The sequence below is a fragment of the Marmota monax genome, unplaced genomic scaffold (genome assembly GCF_021218885.2).
Source record: "Marmota monax isolate L192 unplaced genomic scaffold, Marmota_monax_Labrador192_F-V1.1 WCK01_AAM20220418_F8-fsc00042, whole genome shotgun sequence".
NCBI classification, from domain to species: domain Eukaryota; kingdom Metazoa; phylum Chordata; class Mammalia; order Rodentia; family Sciuridae; genus Marmota; species Marmota monax.
This window is the reverse complement of record NW_026693008.1, coordinates 10609507-10626750: the sequence shown is the minus strand read 5'-3', so window position 1 is coordinate 10626750 and position 17244 is coordinate 10609507. Positions and strand designations below refer to the sequence as shown.

At 43.8% G+C, this 17244-nt stretch overlaps 1 protein-coding gene across 2 annotated transcripts in view; it reads right to left on the bottom strand.

The window, feature by feature from the left end:
* The window catches only part of Cacna2d3 (calcium voltage-gated channel auxiliary subunit alpha2delta 3), an 877637-nt gene that overhangs the window by 463391 nt on the left and 397002 nt on the right, over nucleotides 1–17244 (bottom strand). For both annotated transcript variants that reach the window (XM_058582154.1, XM_046452970.2), the window contains exons 6-8: nucleotides 14736–14867; nucleotides 9683–9743; nucleotides 9445–9595 (exon numbers count right to left, since the gene is read on the bottom strand). In XM_058582154.1, the coding sequence (XP_058438137.1) occupies nucleotides 9445–9595; nucleotides 9683–9743; nucleotides 14736–14867 (344 nt within the window). The remainder of the gene's footprint in view (nucleotides 1–9444; nucleotides 9596–9682; nucleotides 9744–14735; nucleotides 14868–17244) is intronic.

Sequence of the window (17244 nt, the reverse complement as noted above, 5' to 3'; positions counted from 1 at the left end):
ATCCTACTGTTAAAGCAAAACTCTTTTATATATTCCTGCCCCTTCTTTCCTCCTATTTCACTATTGTGAAATTGCAGCAGCCATTTAGCAAAATGAGGTGGCAAGAATGAAAATTAAAGCCCAGGGAGGAAGCCAGAAGGTGGAGCCAGCAGGAGTCCTTGATGACACCACCGAACCACTGTACCAAGACTGAAATTGCTTCCTCCAGGCTCCTTACAAGAGATTATTAGATGCTCGCATGCTGAAGCAAACTCTGTCCAGCTGCTCTGTACCTTAGTGCCGTAACTTTCTTAATGGAGATTTCCTCCTTGATTCTCCCTCCTCTTATTCTTCCATTTTTTCCAGATAAATTTAAAAACCTCATCATAGTCTATCTAGTCCACACTCTCAAAGTTGACCTGTGCAGTTGTACACTCTGAGTTGGGGGCTTAGGATACCTGGGTCCAAGTCCTTCCCCAGCCATGTGGCCTTGGGGGAGTCACTAAACCTCTCTGATCCCTGAGAAGATGTCAAGTCATTTTCTGTTTAGCCCCTTGGGGCCCCTGCAGGGATCCATGGAGACATCAGATCTGAAAGGACTTTGCTAATGCAGATGTCTGTATATGTGGGGGAATCACAGAAGGGGGTTAGAAGCAAAGAGGACTGAGAGGTTCTTGCCCTCATCAGGGAAGTACATGTGAGGTAATCAAAACCAGGCTTGCTGTCACTGAGCACACCATGGCCACAGGAGAGGAATCTGCTCTTCTGAACCCCAGCCAGCTTGTTAGTGGCACCATCGAAGCTTGCAGTTTCACTAATTTCCCTGGACTGCATGGGGAGAAAGCTATGCCGAGCAATCTGGTCTGTTTCAGCAAAGGGAGCAGGGCTCCGCCATGGGTAGAAGGGAGCCCTGAGCACCAGGCAGCTGCATCTCAGAGGCCGGCTGAGCATGCACATCATGCTGCCCCTCCCTAAGGGACACCAAGAATGCCCTGCAGGTGAAGCTGCTTCCAGATCCCTAGCCACTCACCATTTGGAAACCTTTGAGCTTGTCCATTTTGATGAATGTTCCCCCAGATTTCTATTTGGTGAAATACTGATACAAGATGGCTATCTCAATATACAACTAAAGAGGGCTCACCTCTAGCCCAAAGACACATAGGCCTTCTAAACACGACTCTTTCATTCCTACTTAAGTAATCTGATATTAGTAGTCTCAGGAAGAAGAAGCCCCAGTGGACATCCCCACTGGCTAGATGCACTTTCTTCCTGTGATTTTCTTCTACTTCCCTCCCACTGAACCTAAAGAAGCACTCAACCTTCTCCTCCCACCCCCACCAAAGTAGTTAGTCCTTCCTGCATATTTCTGGGAAATAGGGAAAGTCTTTTGGCAGTCAGGACAGGAGAGGGCCCAGACAGCCCTGGAGAAGGTCCAGCCCAACGCGCCAGCCACGTGCTGAGGGTATAAACAATGAGCTTCCACCACTTACAGAGCTTGGGAACTGCCACCTGACACACAAGGCCTGGGCCTGGGGTCAGCTTTCTACCCCCAAGCCCCGGTTGGATTTCCTCTTCTGACTCACACAAGGGTAGCACAGTTGAGCTAAAGCAACTGAGGCAGACAGGCCCGGTTCCAGCCCTGGTGTTGCCTGCCACCCACTGGCTGGGTGACCAGGGTCAAAGCATCTCAGCTCTTTGCACATCAATGTTTTTGTGCTGGGGAAACATGGATTCTCATTGTTCCTGTGTCAAGTGAGGATGAAATGAGATCATTTGATGGTCAGCATAGGACCCACCTGTAGGGAAGAGAAAGAAGGCCACCAACTGTGCACACAGGGTGCACAGAAAAGAGACAAGGTGGATATGTGAGCCATGTGTGTAAAGAGAGAAAGGCTGATAGATGACACCCTCCAATGCTAAGGAAGAAGCAGGAGGGGTGGATAGTGGTAAAGTGACCCACTTTGGGGAACATGGGGTCACATGCCTCCTCTGGAGGAAGAGACAAGGTGCTGCTCTATTGGGCACAAGTGACAGTCTAAATGCCTAAGGCAGGAACCCAGGGTGCCTGGGGCACAGGGTCCTTCCCAGGGATCAGGTCTCTAGCAGAGGGTTTGCTTCCAAACCCCCCTCCCAGGAAGGAATCTGCCAGGAAATCCTTCACGCCTTTATCTATTCACTGAATATTAACGAATCACCTACTATGTACTAGGGAAGAAAAACACTGGCTAACTTTGCTCATGATCCTCATCATGGAGTGATTATAAACCAATTTTTTCTAACTTTCATTAACAAATCAATATGCTCATTGCATCTGAAGGTAATATCTGCTTTTTCTTTTCATGATAAAAAAGGGCTTATCTAGGATATCTACTGAGGAGTAAAACCAGGCTTGATACAAACCCATGGTGTTCCTGGGTTTTAGATTACAACCCACGACCCTCTTCTTTAGGGAACTATCACTCTCCTCCCATCAACTATCGAACTTTATGATCACAAGGGACCCATCTCCAGATTCCTTTTCCCCCCTCCTGCCCATGTCTTCAAACAGTCCCTGCATCTCCTCTTTTATGAACACAGCAAAATCCTCAGTGAGGAGGTTAAGGATGATTTAAAAGGACAACAGCAAGTTTTAACTTTCATTCAATGACTAGCCAGAACATTCTGGAGAAGAATCTGAAAACCCAGTCAATGAGCAGGACCCTCCCACCAACGTTCCTCAGTAGTCCAGGATCGCATCATCTGGGCTCATGCACACTGGAGCCCAAAGACAGGACAGTGAAGGACAGGAGATGTTGGGTTCTGGATGCTATTGAGGAATCTGAACCCTGCATAATGTCACATGCTGGACTTGATGGGTGAAAACAATTCAGCTTTCAGGCTGAACAGAAAATCATCAGTCCCCTAGAAAGACCCAGCTAGGAAGGAGAGACCACCAGGAGGGTCTTAACACATCACCCTGAAGCTGATGCCTCCATGTGCCTCCATGGACTCCAGATGGTGCCCCAGTTCCTCCTTGTGGTGGACCAGACTTGTCTGATAACCTGACTCTCAGTCCAGTCTCACTTTTTTCACCATTACCTCTAGGACCCCCTACCCCATCCACATTCACCTCTACCCCAATGTGCTCCAGACACAAGACACTTCTTCAAAAGGAAGTGGGGATGGAGGTTCCTACAACCTGCAAATGGCCTCTGGCTCCTCAGTCCTTGACACTTTCTGCTTCCCTTCCTGACCTAGGTCATCGAACAGGCCTAATACCTATTTAGCTTGAAGTGTCCATTTGGTCAACACTTCTTCCAAAAACTCATTGTTGAGTTCCCAGCTGGTTGCATGCTCTGCCTCTCTGTCCCCTTCCATCCTCTCTCAGAGACTGCACTGGCCACACTGCATCTCCATGAGCACCTGCTTCCTGGCCTGGCTGCAATAGCACCTGATACCCGCCCCCCACAATAAATCCCCAAGGGCCAGGAGAGTCAACCCAGCTTCACCATTTACAAGGGCAGCCCCAGAACACTTCACACCAGCTACTCAACAGTATTTGTTGAATGATTCAATTAGACTAAAGAAACAAAAGGGTGGCTCAGGAAGCCAAGGCAGGAGGATCACAAGTTCAAAGCCAGCTTCAGCAAAAGTGAGGCACTAAGCAATTCCATGAGACCCTGTCTCTAAATAAAATACAAAATAGGGCTGGAGATGCAGCTCAATGGTCAAGTGCCCCTGAGTTCAATCCCAGATACCAAAAAAAAAAAAAAACAGAAACGAAAGGGGACAATTGTAGAGAAGATCACTAATGGGAAAGACTAGGAACAAAGCCAGGAAAAAAAAAAAAGTTGGCACAGAGACAAAAAATAAGATGAGAATCTCTACCCCTTTCAAAAAACAGATAAATAAACAAGAAGAAAGTAGGTAAGTTATAGAGAATCCAAAGATCCACAAAAACCCCATGTTCTTAAAATGCTGGCATGCTCGTGTAATGTAAGAAACTGATGCAAAATTGCTGGGACTCCATTAAATATTTTTATGGTTTTACTGGTGCACTTTTGATTAAATAACCTTTAGAAGGAAAATGTGTAGGGATTATGTAATGAAGCAGATGAGCCCACACCATGTTCACCAACACAAGGCATGCTGGGGATCTTTTTGCATTACAAAAGCTTCTTATGTAATTTGAAACATGACTGGACGTAATTAGTAGAACAAATGAGCACTGAAAGAAAATACCATCCGCATACTTTCAATACGGAATCGATTACTTTAAAAGGCAAATCCACAGCAGGCTAAGCACTGGAGAAACAGTTCTAAAGAAAATTCTGCAAATTAAAACCAGGGCACCAGAAAGTTCCAGGATGAACTAACAAATCATGCTCTTCTCTCTTCCACTCTGCACAGGCGCGGGCTGCAGGAGGCATTTCAATTGATTTCACGATATCAGCCCAGTTAATACTGTGTTCATTTAATGCACGGCTTAGGCTTCTATGAAATCATTTTCCAAGTGTCAGTATCAGAATTAGCACCCTCATTTTTATGATAATATTGTTCATTTAATGCATGGCTTGGAGTTGGACTTCAAAGTGAATCAGAAAAATATGCTTTTTCTCTTGTCAGAGACATCTCTTTTCATGCACCAGTGGTTTGACCTGAAATTTTAACTTCGGACAAAATCGCTCTCATATTTCACCTATTCTTTTGCAAGTTCAATATTCAGTCAGTTCAATAGCTTTAGATGGATTTTTGTAATACCCTGCCCATCAAAACTAAAACAATTTTTAATATTATCCTTTTTATGTTTATTCTCTAGAAAGATCTGGATCAGAAGATTTTCGGTGTAATATATAAGAGGGGCTTCACGATGAACTTAACAAAATGCAAAACTGAAAGTCTTTTCCCGCTATTTAAATCTCCCTCTGGCCTCCTGCATTATGACAATAAATATCAAATGACAATGACAAATTTGATTTGTACAAACAAAAATCTACAGTGCACGGGGGCTTTCAGTGACACTGAAACTTGATTGCTGTCTTTACTTTTATCCTAAAACACTGAAATGTCTCCTCAAACCTCTACCAGCAAGCAAGGGAAGATTGAAGGGATAATGAAAAGTGAAGTGATGATGTCCCCTCCTGTGAATGGAACCCAGCCCACAAGAACAATGCACTCAAAGAGATTTGCAGGGCATTTGGGATGAAACTGCAAATGTTCCATCCTTGAGCGCCTGCAAGAACCTGCAGCGGGGTCAAGCTTTGGACAGGAAGTGGGTGACCATGTTAAGCAGATGGAAGTCATGATCCTCCTGTCTCAGCCTCCCCAGCTGCTGGGATTACATACCATTCTGAGAGTGGTTATGCATGGTAGAAACAAGAGCAAGAAGGGGAGGAAAATAATAGAAGGAAAAAGGGGTGAGAGGCACTGAGGGTTGGGGGAGATAATAGGAGGGAATATAAATGAAAACTTGCTAAGTAGGAATCTACTCTTATTTAGGACCCTGTAACTGCTGGTAAGTGTGTAGGCATTACACCTTGCTGATGGACATTCTGGTAAACTTCAGGGCATACCCTTTGATGCAGCAATGTCACTTCTAGAGTTTATTCCATAGAAGAACCCTCAAAAATATATGCATTCCAGGGGGCCAGGTGTGGTGACGCAGGCTTATAATCCCAGTTGCTCAGGAGGCTGAGGCAGGAGGATCAGAAGTTCAAAGCTAGCCTCAGCAACTTAGTGAAGTGTTAAACAACTCAGTGAGACCCTGTATCTAAATAAAATATCAAACAGGACTGGGGATGTGGCTCAGTGATGGAGTGCTCCTGAGTTCAATCCCTGGTACCAAAAAGGAAAAAAAAAGTATATATATATATATATATATACACACACACACACACACACACACACATTCCATTCAGTGCATTCAAATAATGAAAAATCTGTGTACTGCAGCTCCCTTGCTTAGAAAATAGATCTATTACAGCACAATGGTCAGCAAAGGCAGGCTGGTTAGTCATATGATGCCCAGTATATGTGATGGAATGCCTTGCTGTTTCGGACACATTTAATTGCTGTAAGAGTATAGAGGCAATTTGCAGCATATTCCCTAAAGTATAAATCAATTTTTGAAGAAAAATGTGGGTTTATATATAGAGAAAAATTGGGAAGAAGCTGTGCCAAATGGAAGGGAATTAAAAACATTTCTGATTTGTTTAAAATTTTTTACATATGGCGGGGCACAATGGAGCCTGTAATCCCAGCGGCTGGGGAGGCTGAGGCAGGAGGATCATGACTTCAAAGCCAGCCTTAGCAACTTAGCCAGGCCCTAAGTAATTTAGTGAGGCCCTATCCCTAAATAAAATTAAATTAAAAAAAAAAGGACCAGGGATGTGGCTCAGTGGTTAAGTGTCCCTTTTTTATGTATGTTACTTACATCAAAAAGCCAACAATGTGAAAAGTTACTATGAATTAATGGTTCCTTTATGACCTTGGCCTTCTAATCTAAATTCACTAAGATTATCTGGTCCTTTTCCTTTCACATTAGAGGACAATGTTTATGATTCTACTAGTGATGCTTCAAATAAAAGAGTTCAGAGTGTCTTTTGGTTGTCACAATAATTATGCAAACAGTCTTAAATTGATTACTTATGTTGAAAATCAACAGATGCACTGTGAAGGTTAATGGGACCTCCAAAGAGTTTCTTTCTTTAAAGGACAATTCGGGGTAGAGTAAAAAAAATAAAATAAAAAATTTCTTAAGTGTTAGCAAATGACTGGCATGTCTACTTTTAATTATCTTAATCACCCTCTCTTCATTATTGAGTTGACACTGTTTGTATATCTTAATGAACTTACATAGATTATTTCAATCGATTGGTTTTGTTAACGGAATAATAAATCTTGACTGATAAAGGGTGCCCAATGTAATTAGTTAGCTCTTCTTATTACATGAATTTCTGATATTTCTGTAATGAGTAATTAAAGATTAATAAGAAAGATAGTTTCAAATTAGCTGCTTCTTATCAGTAAATGCTTCAGGATGTGTGGGAATCAGACCACATTTGCATATTCGCCAGGCTGGCAAATAAAGTCACTTTTCCTGATTAGAAAACCCAATATTCTCACTACCTGAAAATCTTCTTCGCAGAAACTATTTCCTGGGACATATCCCTTCCTAGTAAGATGCCCACAAGGACCAGCCACATCCTTTTACTTCTGCACATGAGGCAGTACCCCATAAAGCCAAGGCTTAACTATGCTACTTTTTCTGGCTGTGTGACCTCGAGACAGTCTTCTCTGCTTCTTCATGCCTCTGTGTCCATGCCATGCAGACATAGTTGGGTGAAGATTCAATTAAAAAAACTACAGAGGACACTTGACAACAGGCTTTGCACAGTGGACACTCTGGGGAAGGCACCTACTATTATTTAATCTACAAATATGGAGACTCCTAAAAACTGTTCACCAGGCACCTTCTACGTGCTAGAAGTACATCCACTAGTGAACAAGACTAACCTCTACACCCAAGGAGTACAATATTCTCTTTCTTTTCCATTTCCTCCTGAGGGTTTTTTAAAATCTAAAGCTGAACCAGTGGCAGTGGGTACTCCTGTAGCCCCAGAGGCTCAGGAGGCTGAGGCAGGAGGATCGCAAGTTCAAAGCCAGCCTCAGCAACTTAGGGAGACTCTATCTCCAAATAAACCATTAAAAGGTCTGGGGATATGGTTCAGTGGTTGAGCAACCCTGGGTTCAATCCTCAGTACCTAAAAAAATAAAATATAATAAACCTGAAGCTGTATATCCTGCTGTCCTGTGATTGTGCCCTTTTGTTCTGAGAGTCTTATTAGAAGAGAAATGTAGGCAGGGCATTGAAGCAACTCCTCTACAACTTTAATGTCACTTCAATACTTGAGCCTTCTACCTAGAGAATACAGATGGGTGTTATGCCCATGCAGGAAGCTGTCCTGACATTGGTTCTATGATGACACAAGGGTCTACCATATAGACTATAGGAGCAATGTTCCCAGAACACCCCATCCCTCCTATCCTACAGTTGGCAGAAAGTCCTTTGCAGCAGTCTGATACAGGCACACAGGCTCAGGCAATCCTGACAGCACCCCCAACCCCACCCCGGGGGCAATGTAAGTACACTCACTTCACAGGGGAGGAGCGCATGCTCAAACTAAAGCTGTCTGCCCAGAAACACACAGCTGTATACAGCAGATCTGCCTTCCAAACTCAGCTTTGACTCCAAAGCAAAGCTCTGTACCCCTCACCATGATGCCTCCATTACCTCCTGCCACCACTCCATGTCCCAAACAGGCCATGACAAAGCACAAGCACCAGCCACACATGAACACCCAGTTAGGTACAGAAGGAAAAGAATAAAGCTCACTGGATAGAGAGAGGGAGGGACATAAGGGACATGACAAGAATAGCACCAAATAATGGGCGAGAAGAAGAAAACAGAGCTGTGAATGTCAGTCTAGGTAAGAGCTCCTTCCCAGGCTGGTGTTACTGTTTGGCCTTGGTTTGCTTCCTGGATCTTTGATTTCCCAGCACTGGGACCAGAGACAAGGTACCAACCCCGCTCCATCTCAGCATCTCTATTTGAGAATGTGTCAAACGCAGCCCCTCCCTCCCAGCGTTGGGGAGGGGAGCGAAGACAATGCAACTATAAGAGGAAGGCACAAGCAGGCACTTCATAAATGCCACCTTTGTTTCACAAGCTGAGATAAAGTGCTTTGGAGCTGGAAACCGCTCTCCACATTCTAGTAAATTCTTCCTCGATTTTATTACTCTCATTGTCATCAGGCTAATCCGGCTTAAAGCTCATTTCCATGAAAGAACTTCTAGCAGTGCAAGAAAGATCTTGCTAGGTCCCTTCCCCAAGGTTCTGGAAAGGCTGGCTCCTCAGGAGCACCCGATCTGAGATGAATACTGGGCTGGAACAGGGGATGTGCTCAACTTCATTCTCTGTCTCTGAAAGTCACTCTGTCCGTGATTCAGCCAGTGCACAGAGGACTAACCAGCCCTCATTTTCTAACCTCTGAGGCATTGTATATACAACAGGGATAATGAGGTCACTTTCTTGCTGATAAAAGAGCAGGTGAGGGCTGAGGATATAGCTCAGTTGGTAGAGTGCTTGCCTCGCATGCACAAGGTCCTGGGTTCAATGCCCAGCACCACACACACACACACACACACACACACACACACACAAAAGCAGGTGAACCCCAACTGCAAAGAAAATATAAAACAGCTGGGTGCAGTGGTACATGCCTAAAATCCCAGGGGCATGGGAGGCTGAGGCAGGAGGATCACTGGTTCAAAGCCATCCTCAGCAACTTAGGGAGGCCCTAAGCAACTTAGTGAGACCCGTCTCTAAATAAAATATACAAAAAGGTCTGGGATGTGGCTCAGTTGTTAAGTGCCCCTGGATTCAATCCACATACCAAAAACAAACAAACAAAAAAAACAACTCACAGCAATGATGTTGAAGAAGTCATCATCCCCCAGAGTATCCAAGATGGATGAAACCGTTTGCTTTGCGATTGTGAGACGGAGTCCTTTCATGCTGCCACTGACATCAACCAAGATGACCACGTCTTTTGGAGAAGTTGCCGCCTGGATGTACCTAGGGCAGGGAAAAATTAAGGACCAATTAATCCTGACTTCTCTACAAGTGTTCCTCTAAAACAATAAGAGATTGACCGATGCCTACCATTTTCGGTTCCTGCAGTCAAAGGCAATGACGCCATTTTCATCTGGTTCCCATTTAATCCCTAGAAGAAAAACGGGGTCATCAGAAACTTCAGATTTATTCTTTGTATTTCTCTGGCTTTACTGTGTGAATGGACAGGGTGAAAAAATCACAGGCAAAGACCAACACTGGGGTTCATCCTATGCCACACAATCAACTTTGGGAGAGCCCCCCACCCTTTGCCTGAGACCTTATAGAGACACAATCCAAGTTCAGTTGCTACACAAACCTGCTGGAGAGTGGAGACATCTTTACTGCCATGCTGTCCATCATGGCCGAGGATGTGACTCCAGATGCGACCTTGATAATTGTACTCAAGATCATTTCTCACTGTCTAGCAAGTTGTTGGAGCTAATGGCATCATTCATAGATCCCTAGGCAAGTCTGTTCCCCATCCCTGGACATAGGTGAGGTAATGTCTATAGCACAGGGGTAGAAATCATACGATACAATGTTTCCATCTTAGAATATATGCAGGTCTGTTCCCCTCCTTATTCCTGTTTTTAAAATCAAGAATGTTGGCCTGACTTTCCACCCTGAAATGAAATAAAATGGCTCTAATTATGCCACATCATAGAGTTTGAATTTCAGGTCCTGAAGCCTAAGGAATTTTCTCCATGAGTAAAACCAGATCCAACATCCTTAGTCTTGTGGTTTGCAACCAGCTCAGGATGTATCCAAGGGTGACAGCATTCTTTATTTGCAACTTTTTTTTTTTTCAAAATAGAAGTTCATTTAAAAAGGAGGCATTTGCTTCAGCGAACACTCTGCCGGACAGTGGGCACACAGCAGTGACAGAGAAAGATGGACCTGGGTCCTGCCTGCCTTTGGGGGGCCTCACATCTAGCAGGAAACAGACACAAGCACTAGAGGGGTCATAAACAAGAAGTGCTGGATGCTATGTTAGTGTTTAAAAGGTGAGTCTAATTCCTGATGGGAGGAGGCATCCTGGAGCCATGACAGAATGATGGTGAGCTACTTTGCTGCCACAATAACAGACGATGAACTGGGTGGTGTGCACCTCTTGATTTTTGTTTGCTTGTTTTTGTTTTGTTTTTAGTACCAGAAAATGAACCCAGGGATGCTTAACCACTGAACCACACCTCCAGCCCTTTTTAAAAATAGCCAGAGACAGGGTCTCGCTAAGTTTGTAGGGCCTTGCTAAGTTGCTGAGGCTGGCTTTGAACTTGGGATCCTCCTGCTTCAGCTTCCCAAGACACTAGGAATATAGGCAAATGCCACTGCACTTGTTGGGTGTGCACTTCTTGACAGAAAAGTATTTCTCACAGTTCTTGAGGTGAAATATCCCAAATCAGGTTGTCCATGGGGTTATGCCTCCATTAAAGGCTCTAAGGAAAACTCTTTCCTTGCCTCTTTCCTAGCTTCCTGTGGAATCCCAACAATTATCAGTGCCCTTGACTTGAGATGGAGTCTGCCTCCATCTTCACATGGTCATCTTCCCTCTGAGTTGAGGTATCCTCTCCTCTTCTTACAAAGACACCAATGATATTGGATTCAGGACCAACCTAATCAAATGTTGATCTTATCTTGATTTAACTAATTTCCATTGCTAAGACTCCATTTCCAAGAAAGGTCACCTTTGGAGGCTCCAGGTTGACCTGAATGAGGAGGGACACTATTCAACCACCACGTATAGGTAGGACCTCTTAAGCAAGAATGGGGGGTGAAAACGCCATAGAGAGGAACATCCCAGGAGGGAAGCACAGATGTGTATAAGTCCTGAGGCTGAGAAGAACAAGCAGTGTTCAAGGAACAGAAGGAATACTGGCATGACTGTGCTTAGAGAAAGTCCATGCCAGAGAAGAGATGTGCAGCAGAAAAAGCACAAGACCCAGGCCTCCTGCCATCAGGACATGAGGTATGCATGAAGTGTAAGTGAAGACAGTACCTCCAGGCAGTTCCAGGCACAGCTACCCTCACTGTAACAGTTAACATCATGCCGTAACCTCAAATCAGGGCTGGCTGAGTCCCATTGGGTCACCCTATCCAAACCTGACATTTGAGCTGAAATCTTCCAGTTTTCCTAATGTGTTCAGATAGGACAAGACCTGGTCACCTCACTCCAATGCCATCATTCTCTTCCTGACATCAGCACTTCCATTAGGTGTGTTCCATGAGAAGTTCTGCATGAGTTCAGTGGATAAAAGCAAAACTGGTTTCCGCTTCATGGGGCGGTCATCTGAGGACCTTCCATCATCGCTCAAGTGCATTCTGAATCTCCATGACAGGGACATTGGTGGCAGCATCAACAAAGAACATTTCCACCATCACATAAATTTCTTTGAGACAGCATAAGAGTTATCATATGTCCATATGGACTTGTTGAAGCCTACATGTGAATCCCTGCCCTCCGTCAAATTCTAAGCCAATCTTTCAATTCCAATGCCAGAATTCTTTTGCCTCCAACCCCAGAAGCTGGGATTGGTGCTCTTCTCAGTACTCCTCTAGTACCTTTTATTTCTGCATCTTAGTATGAAACACACTGCACCGTGATGATCTATTCATCTCTCTTATCTCCCGATGGTGGCCAATATGACCCCTTCTTTGAGGATCCACTCTAGACAAGGCCACATCATCCTGACAGGTCTCCATGGTTTTAGATGGCTCAACCTATCCATTATCCATTTCCATGGCTTCAGTGGTGGGCATGTCACCCATACCAGGCAAATCCTTGGACTTTAGTCCAAACTATTGGAACATGTGCTCTGTCTTCTCCTGGGACACTCATTGAGAAATCCTGCAAGTCTACAGCCAGTGTTCCCTCCCATCCCTAGTGAAATGTAGCAGTGCTCCAAAACAGCACTGAATTTCAAGTCCCATGAGCCAATACACGTGTTTCTTGCTGGAACTAACTGGCACTGGGTTTCTTTCACTTGCAACCAGAATCCATGATAAGTGTATTTATCTTTATTTGGCTTCCCAAGGACAGAGACCTAGGAACTAGATCTGAGATTCATTCTGCTTACAGACATGTGGACCTACCACCAATTCATACTATTATACTACTCTAAAAATGAAAAGAAGCATCCTGATTTAAAAAAAAAAAAAATCTTGACGAGGGTGGTGGTGCCTGCCAGTAATCCCAGCTACTTGGGAGGCTGAAGCAGCAGGATGGCAAGTTCAAGGCCAGCCTCAGCAACTTGGCGAAGTCCTAATCAATTTAGTGAGACCCTGTCTCTAAATAAAAAGAGATATGGATGTATGGATGTGGGTCAGTGGTTAAGTGTCACTGGGTTTAATCTCTGGTTCCAAAACAAAAAAAGAAAGAAAGAAATGCAGGAAGGAAGGAAGAATTCATAGTAAAACATATTCATGGTCACTCTTTCTAAGCATGTTATGTTGAGGAGGTGTGCTCTGTGTTTAGAATGAAGCACAGAGTTGAGTAACCACCTGACATTTATCATGGCAACAGAATACCTTTGGAAGACTGTGCCCTGTGCTGACTAATACAGTAAAGATGCAAAGTCAAAATCTTGCCAAAAAGTTCATAAAAAAAAAAACTACAAGTATTTTTGACTCAACTGCTCTGATAACATCCTTATACATAAATTAATCTCTCCCATAACATAAACCAAGTTACATAAACAAAGGAATCCTTTTGTTTTCCAATGTCTTCCTGACAATTCTTTAAAGACTTTTTGCGGGTGGAGGGAACACATGATTTGTAGTTGCTACGGTCTGTTTCCCCCTCAGCCAAATGCCACAGGGTCAGATGGCTATGTGTCCATTGGCTTGCTGGGCAGGCCAGCCTCCCCTTCATGCACCAGTCTCACAAGATTTGCATCAAATTTGCTCTCTGTTGAGTGCATCAAGGCAGATTGCAATTTGCCAACACTGAAACTTTAATAGTCCACTGTTTATTATAATGTTATCTTTAATAGGATGCTTATTGCTTAAATTTCCACACGTTTCAGGAGGAAGTGTGTATTCCCTGCTGAACACAGCTCTCAGGAAATGTCGACTAATCTGGCAAAGCAGACGCCCCGGCAGGCAAGTCTTGGGGCACAGATGCTATGTGCAGGGCAAACAGCTCCTGGCGGCGAAGGCTGATCATCTCTGTGCCACAGAGTGGGAAGCCATCAGGTGCCTAGTCTTACTTAATGAAAACATAAAAGACTCCACTTAATTGCTCCAAGATTATGCAGGGTGTTTTTTTCTATTTCTTTTTTTTTCTTTCTTTCCTTCCTTCTTTTAGGTTGAGCTTGTTAATTTCTACAGCTGTGATGTTGGCACAATTGCAGCCCCGAGTCCTGCTTTCACAACTTGTAAGCAAAATTAAAACTTTCCATTTTAATTAAAATTCAAACCAAGCCAGAATTAAAAATCCTATTGCAAAGCAGAAGCCTGGGAGAACCCCCGGAAGGTACACCTGTTACACAGGCATGAGGGACAAATGCTCACACACGCACTGCTCGGGGGTGTCATTGGGGGGCCTTCTGGGAGGGGTTGCAGCCATCTGTGGTGCTTTGACCATTTCAACCTCTTCTTCCAAGGGAACCAGCTCTGGGGTGGGGAAAGCCAAGTTCAAGTTCAATCTCTGACACCTTTTACTCAGAATTCAATTCTGCCCAGAAATGACTTGCTCTTTCCCTTAATAACAATTAACATCATATTTGCCCTAAACACTTGCTCAGGATGATTAAACATGGTACATTTCACCCCCCATCTCTGTGACTTGAAGTTTTGTCTGTTTTGTTTTGTTGCCATACTAGGGATGAAACCCAAATCTGCATGCCTACCAGGCCAGGGCTGTACCACTGAGTCACACCCCCAAGCCCTGGTGGCAATTCTATGAATTACTCTGTTCAGAAAGATGCTAAAGCCACCTACACCCACTGAAGTCACCTTATCATTCCTATCCCAAACCCTGACAACAGAACTTAACTTTTTCATTTTCTTTTAGGGGAGGGAGAGAAATTTTAACCCAGGTTGAAAAAAAAAAAGTATTACAGGATCATTCATCGGAAATCATAATTATCACAGCAATACTCACCGGGATATTGTCTAAAAAAGCCCTTTGCACTTCCAAAGTACTGCCATATGAGAGATGGGTCACGGTCAAAGTTATCGACAAACACTTTGTTTAGGGACTCCGACCAGTAAACCCCATTGACAATGGCAGGATCTGAAAAGAAAACAGAGAGGCGTATTAGCAACCACAGTGAGGAAGAACCCCTGGCATCCCAGGTCCCGCGGCAGCAGCTCACAGGCCCACTTGCTGGTGGCTGCAAAGAAAGTCCAGTCCCCTGAGAGACTTAGGTCCTGGGGATCCCGGACTATCAGGTTTCTCCTCCTGAGTGAGCTCTGAGCTGTACTCCTAGCTGCTTGCTGGAAATGTATGTCCCTTTATTTCTAACTTCCAATTTCATATAAACCATTGCTCTTAAAAATACAAAAAAAAAAAAAAAAAAAAACCTTCTTAGCAATCTTTCTTGCTTTTCACCCAGAACTTTTAGCATTAAAAACAGGAAAAATGTGTTTTCTCTCACGGTAACAACCTCAGCCAACACAGCCCTGTCCTCATTCTCTCTGCTTCTAATGTGGAAGTTTGCTCTATATAAATAAGTGAATTGGAATGATGTAACTGAACCTCTCCACACTTATTCAGTGGAGAGTACGCTCCACCCAGGCAGAGACCACCTCTAACGATCATCTTCTGTACTTTTGGACCAGCACATGGCAGAAATCCCAAAATTTGTATGGCTGGATGGAGGGCGGGATGGAGGGATGCACAAAGAAAAGTCAGGTCTCCAGAAACCAGACAATCATTTTCTCTTCTGCATTCTGATCCCATTAGCAAACCTCTTTTCCTCACCCTTGGCAGCTTAGAGATAACACTTTATCTTTTGTTCATGGATTTTAAAAAAATAATAATAAAGACAAAAAGAGAGAGAGAGAGAGAATCAATATTTCTGGCATACTGGCAGAAGCAAGGTGATCGCTGAGGATGCTCCATGACCATCCACCTTTTATTGGTTTATTTTTACCTCTGAAGACCCTGCTTCAAACTGATGCCACATTTAGCCATATTCTGTTCTAAGAGGGCAGAAAAGTGTCAAGTCCCAAGATGACAGGGGTGAAAATGACAGCAGGATGAGCATATTAATCATCTGGAAGAGAAGGCAGAGACCCTCATTGAGCCCTCCTGCAGTGGGGGCACCCTACTCACTTCTTTTCCTGTCACTTATAACAGAACACCTGTCCTCAGAGCACCCAACCAGAGAGCGAGAGGCAAAGTCTCTGATGGTACTTCGCTTATGTGCAAAAGAAGGATTAAAAGACTCGCTCTACAGATATACGTGGAAAGTTCAACAAATTCAATAGGAAAGAGTTACCAGCAAAAGGCATCCACAGAGCCAGTGAAGGAGGCATTCCGTTGGTCTGGTGCTCAGACCCTTCAGTACTACACACACAGGGAGCACGAGGACAGATTCCGTCACTCGAACCCTCAAGTTGCATTGTCAATCAAAAGAGAAAAAACAACACTAGAAATGCCCAGAAAAGCAGGTGTGCAGACAAGAAAACTATTGGTCCCTCCATGCCTCACTACAAACTTGTCCTCCCCTCTGACAGACGGCCGCCCTCCTGATTTCACCTCCTGATGCCCACCAAATGGCACCTGACCCAGCTGTTGGACATGGGTCTTGTCTGACATCCTGCCTTATTTATTTATTTTTTTTTAGATTACTTAGGCCATTGGGATTCTGACTTCCATCTCAAGGGTAAATACTCTAACTCTTGTCAACTATAATCAACCACATCATAGCCCGGGAGAGTGAAAATGACCAATTCAACCTTGTACCGCAGAGTAATTCTGAGAAAGACCTTATCCTCCCAATCCTGGAAAAATGGAATCCTTGATTGTTCTTGTCCAAGTTTGACAGTAATTATTATTGTGACTCACTCCTACCTGCAAAGCCACTTAAATAAATCCACAAAGATGCAAATACAATAATGACGATGAAAAATCCATGGTTCTTGGCCTCCTTTGAGGCCTTATTATGTTGGCCTCATATAAAAACCTTCCATGATGAGAGGAGAAAATTCCATTTTACTAGGTCATTGCCTCAACATGCTAAAGAATCCAGGGGTTTTCAATTAGATTATTCTTTTTTATTCAGTGTGGTTACTGGGATTGGTCCAGTTAGACAATTCTGATTCCTTTGGGAGCAAAAATAAATAAATAAATAAATAAATAAATAAATAAATAAATAAATAAAGCTGTCCATCCTTCTAGAGGATCCTAAAATCCAAAGATTTATCCTGTGGAACTGTGAGCTCCTTCAGAAACACAAAAGGAACCGTGTGGTCTGAGGACATTTTCACCCACTTTACCTGGACTCCAAATCTGATATTAAGCTTCTTCACAAAAAGGAGGTTTTCAGTTTTCCAAGGTCATGGTGAACAGAGAGAAGCTCATCACTAAAAGATACAATCTGCTGCTGTGTTCCACACACCCATTGGATCAAATATTTGAAATAACACTTCCCCTGACTTGTAAA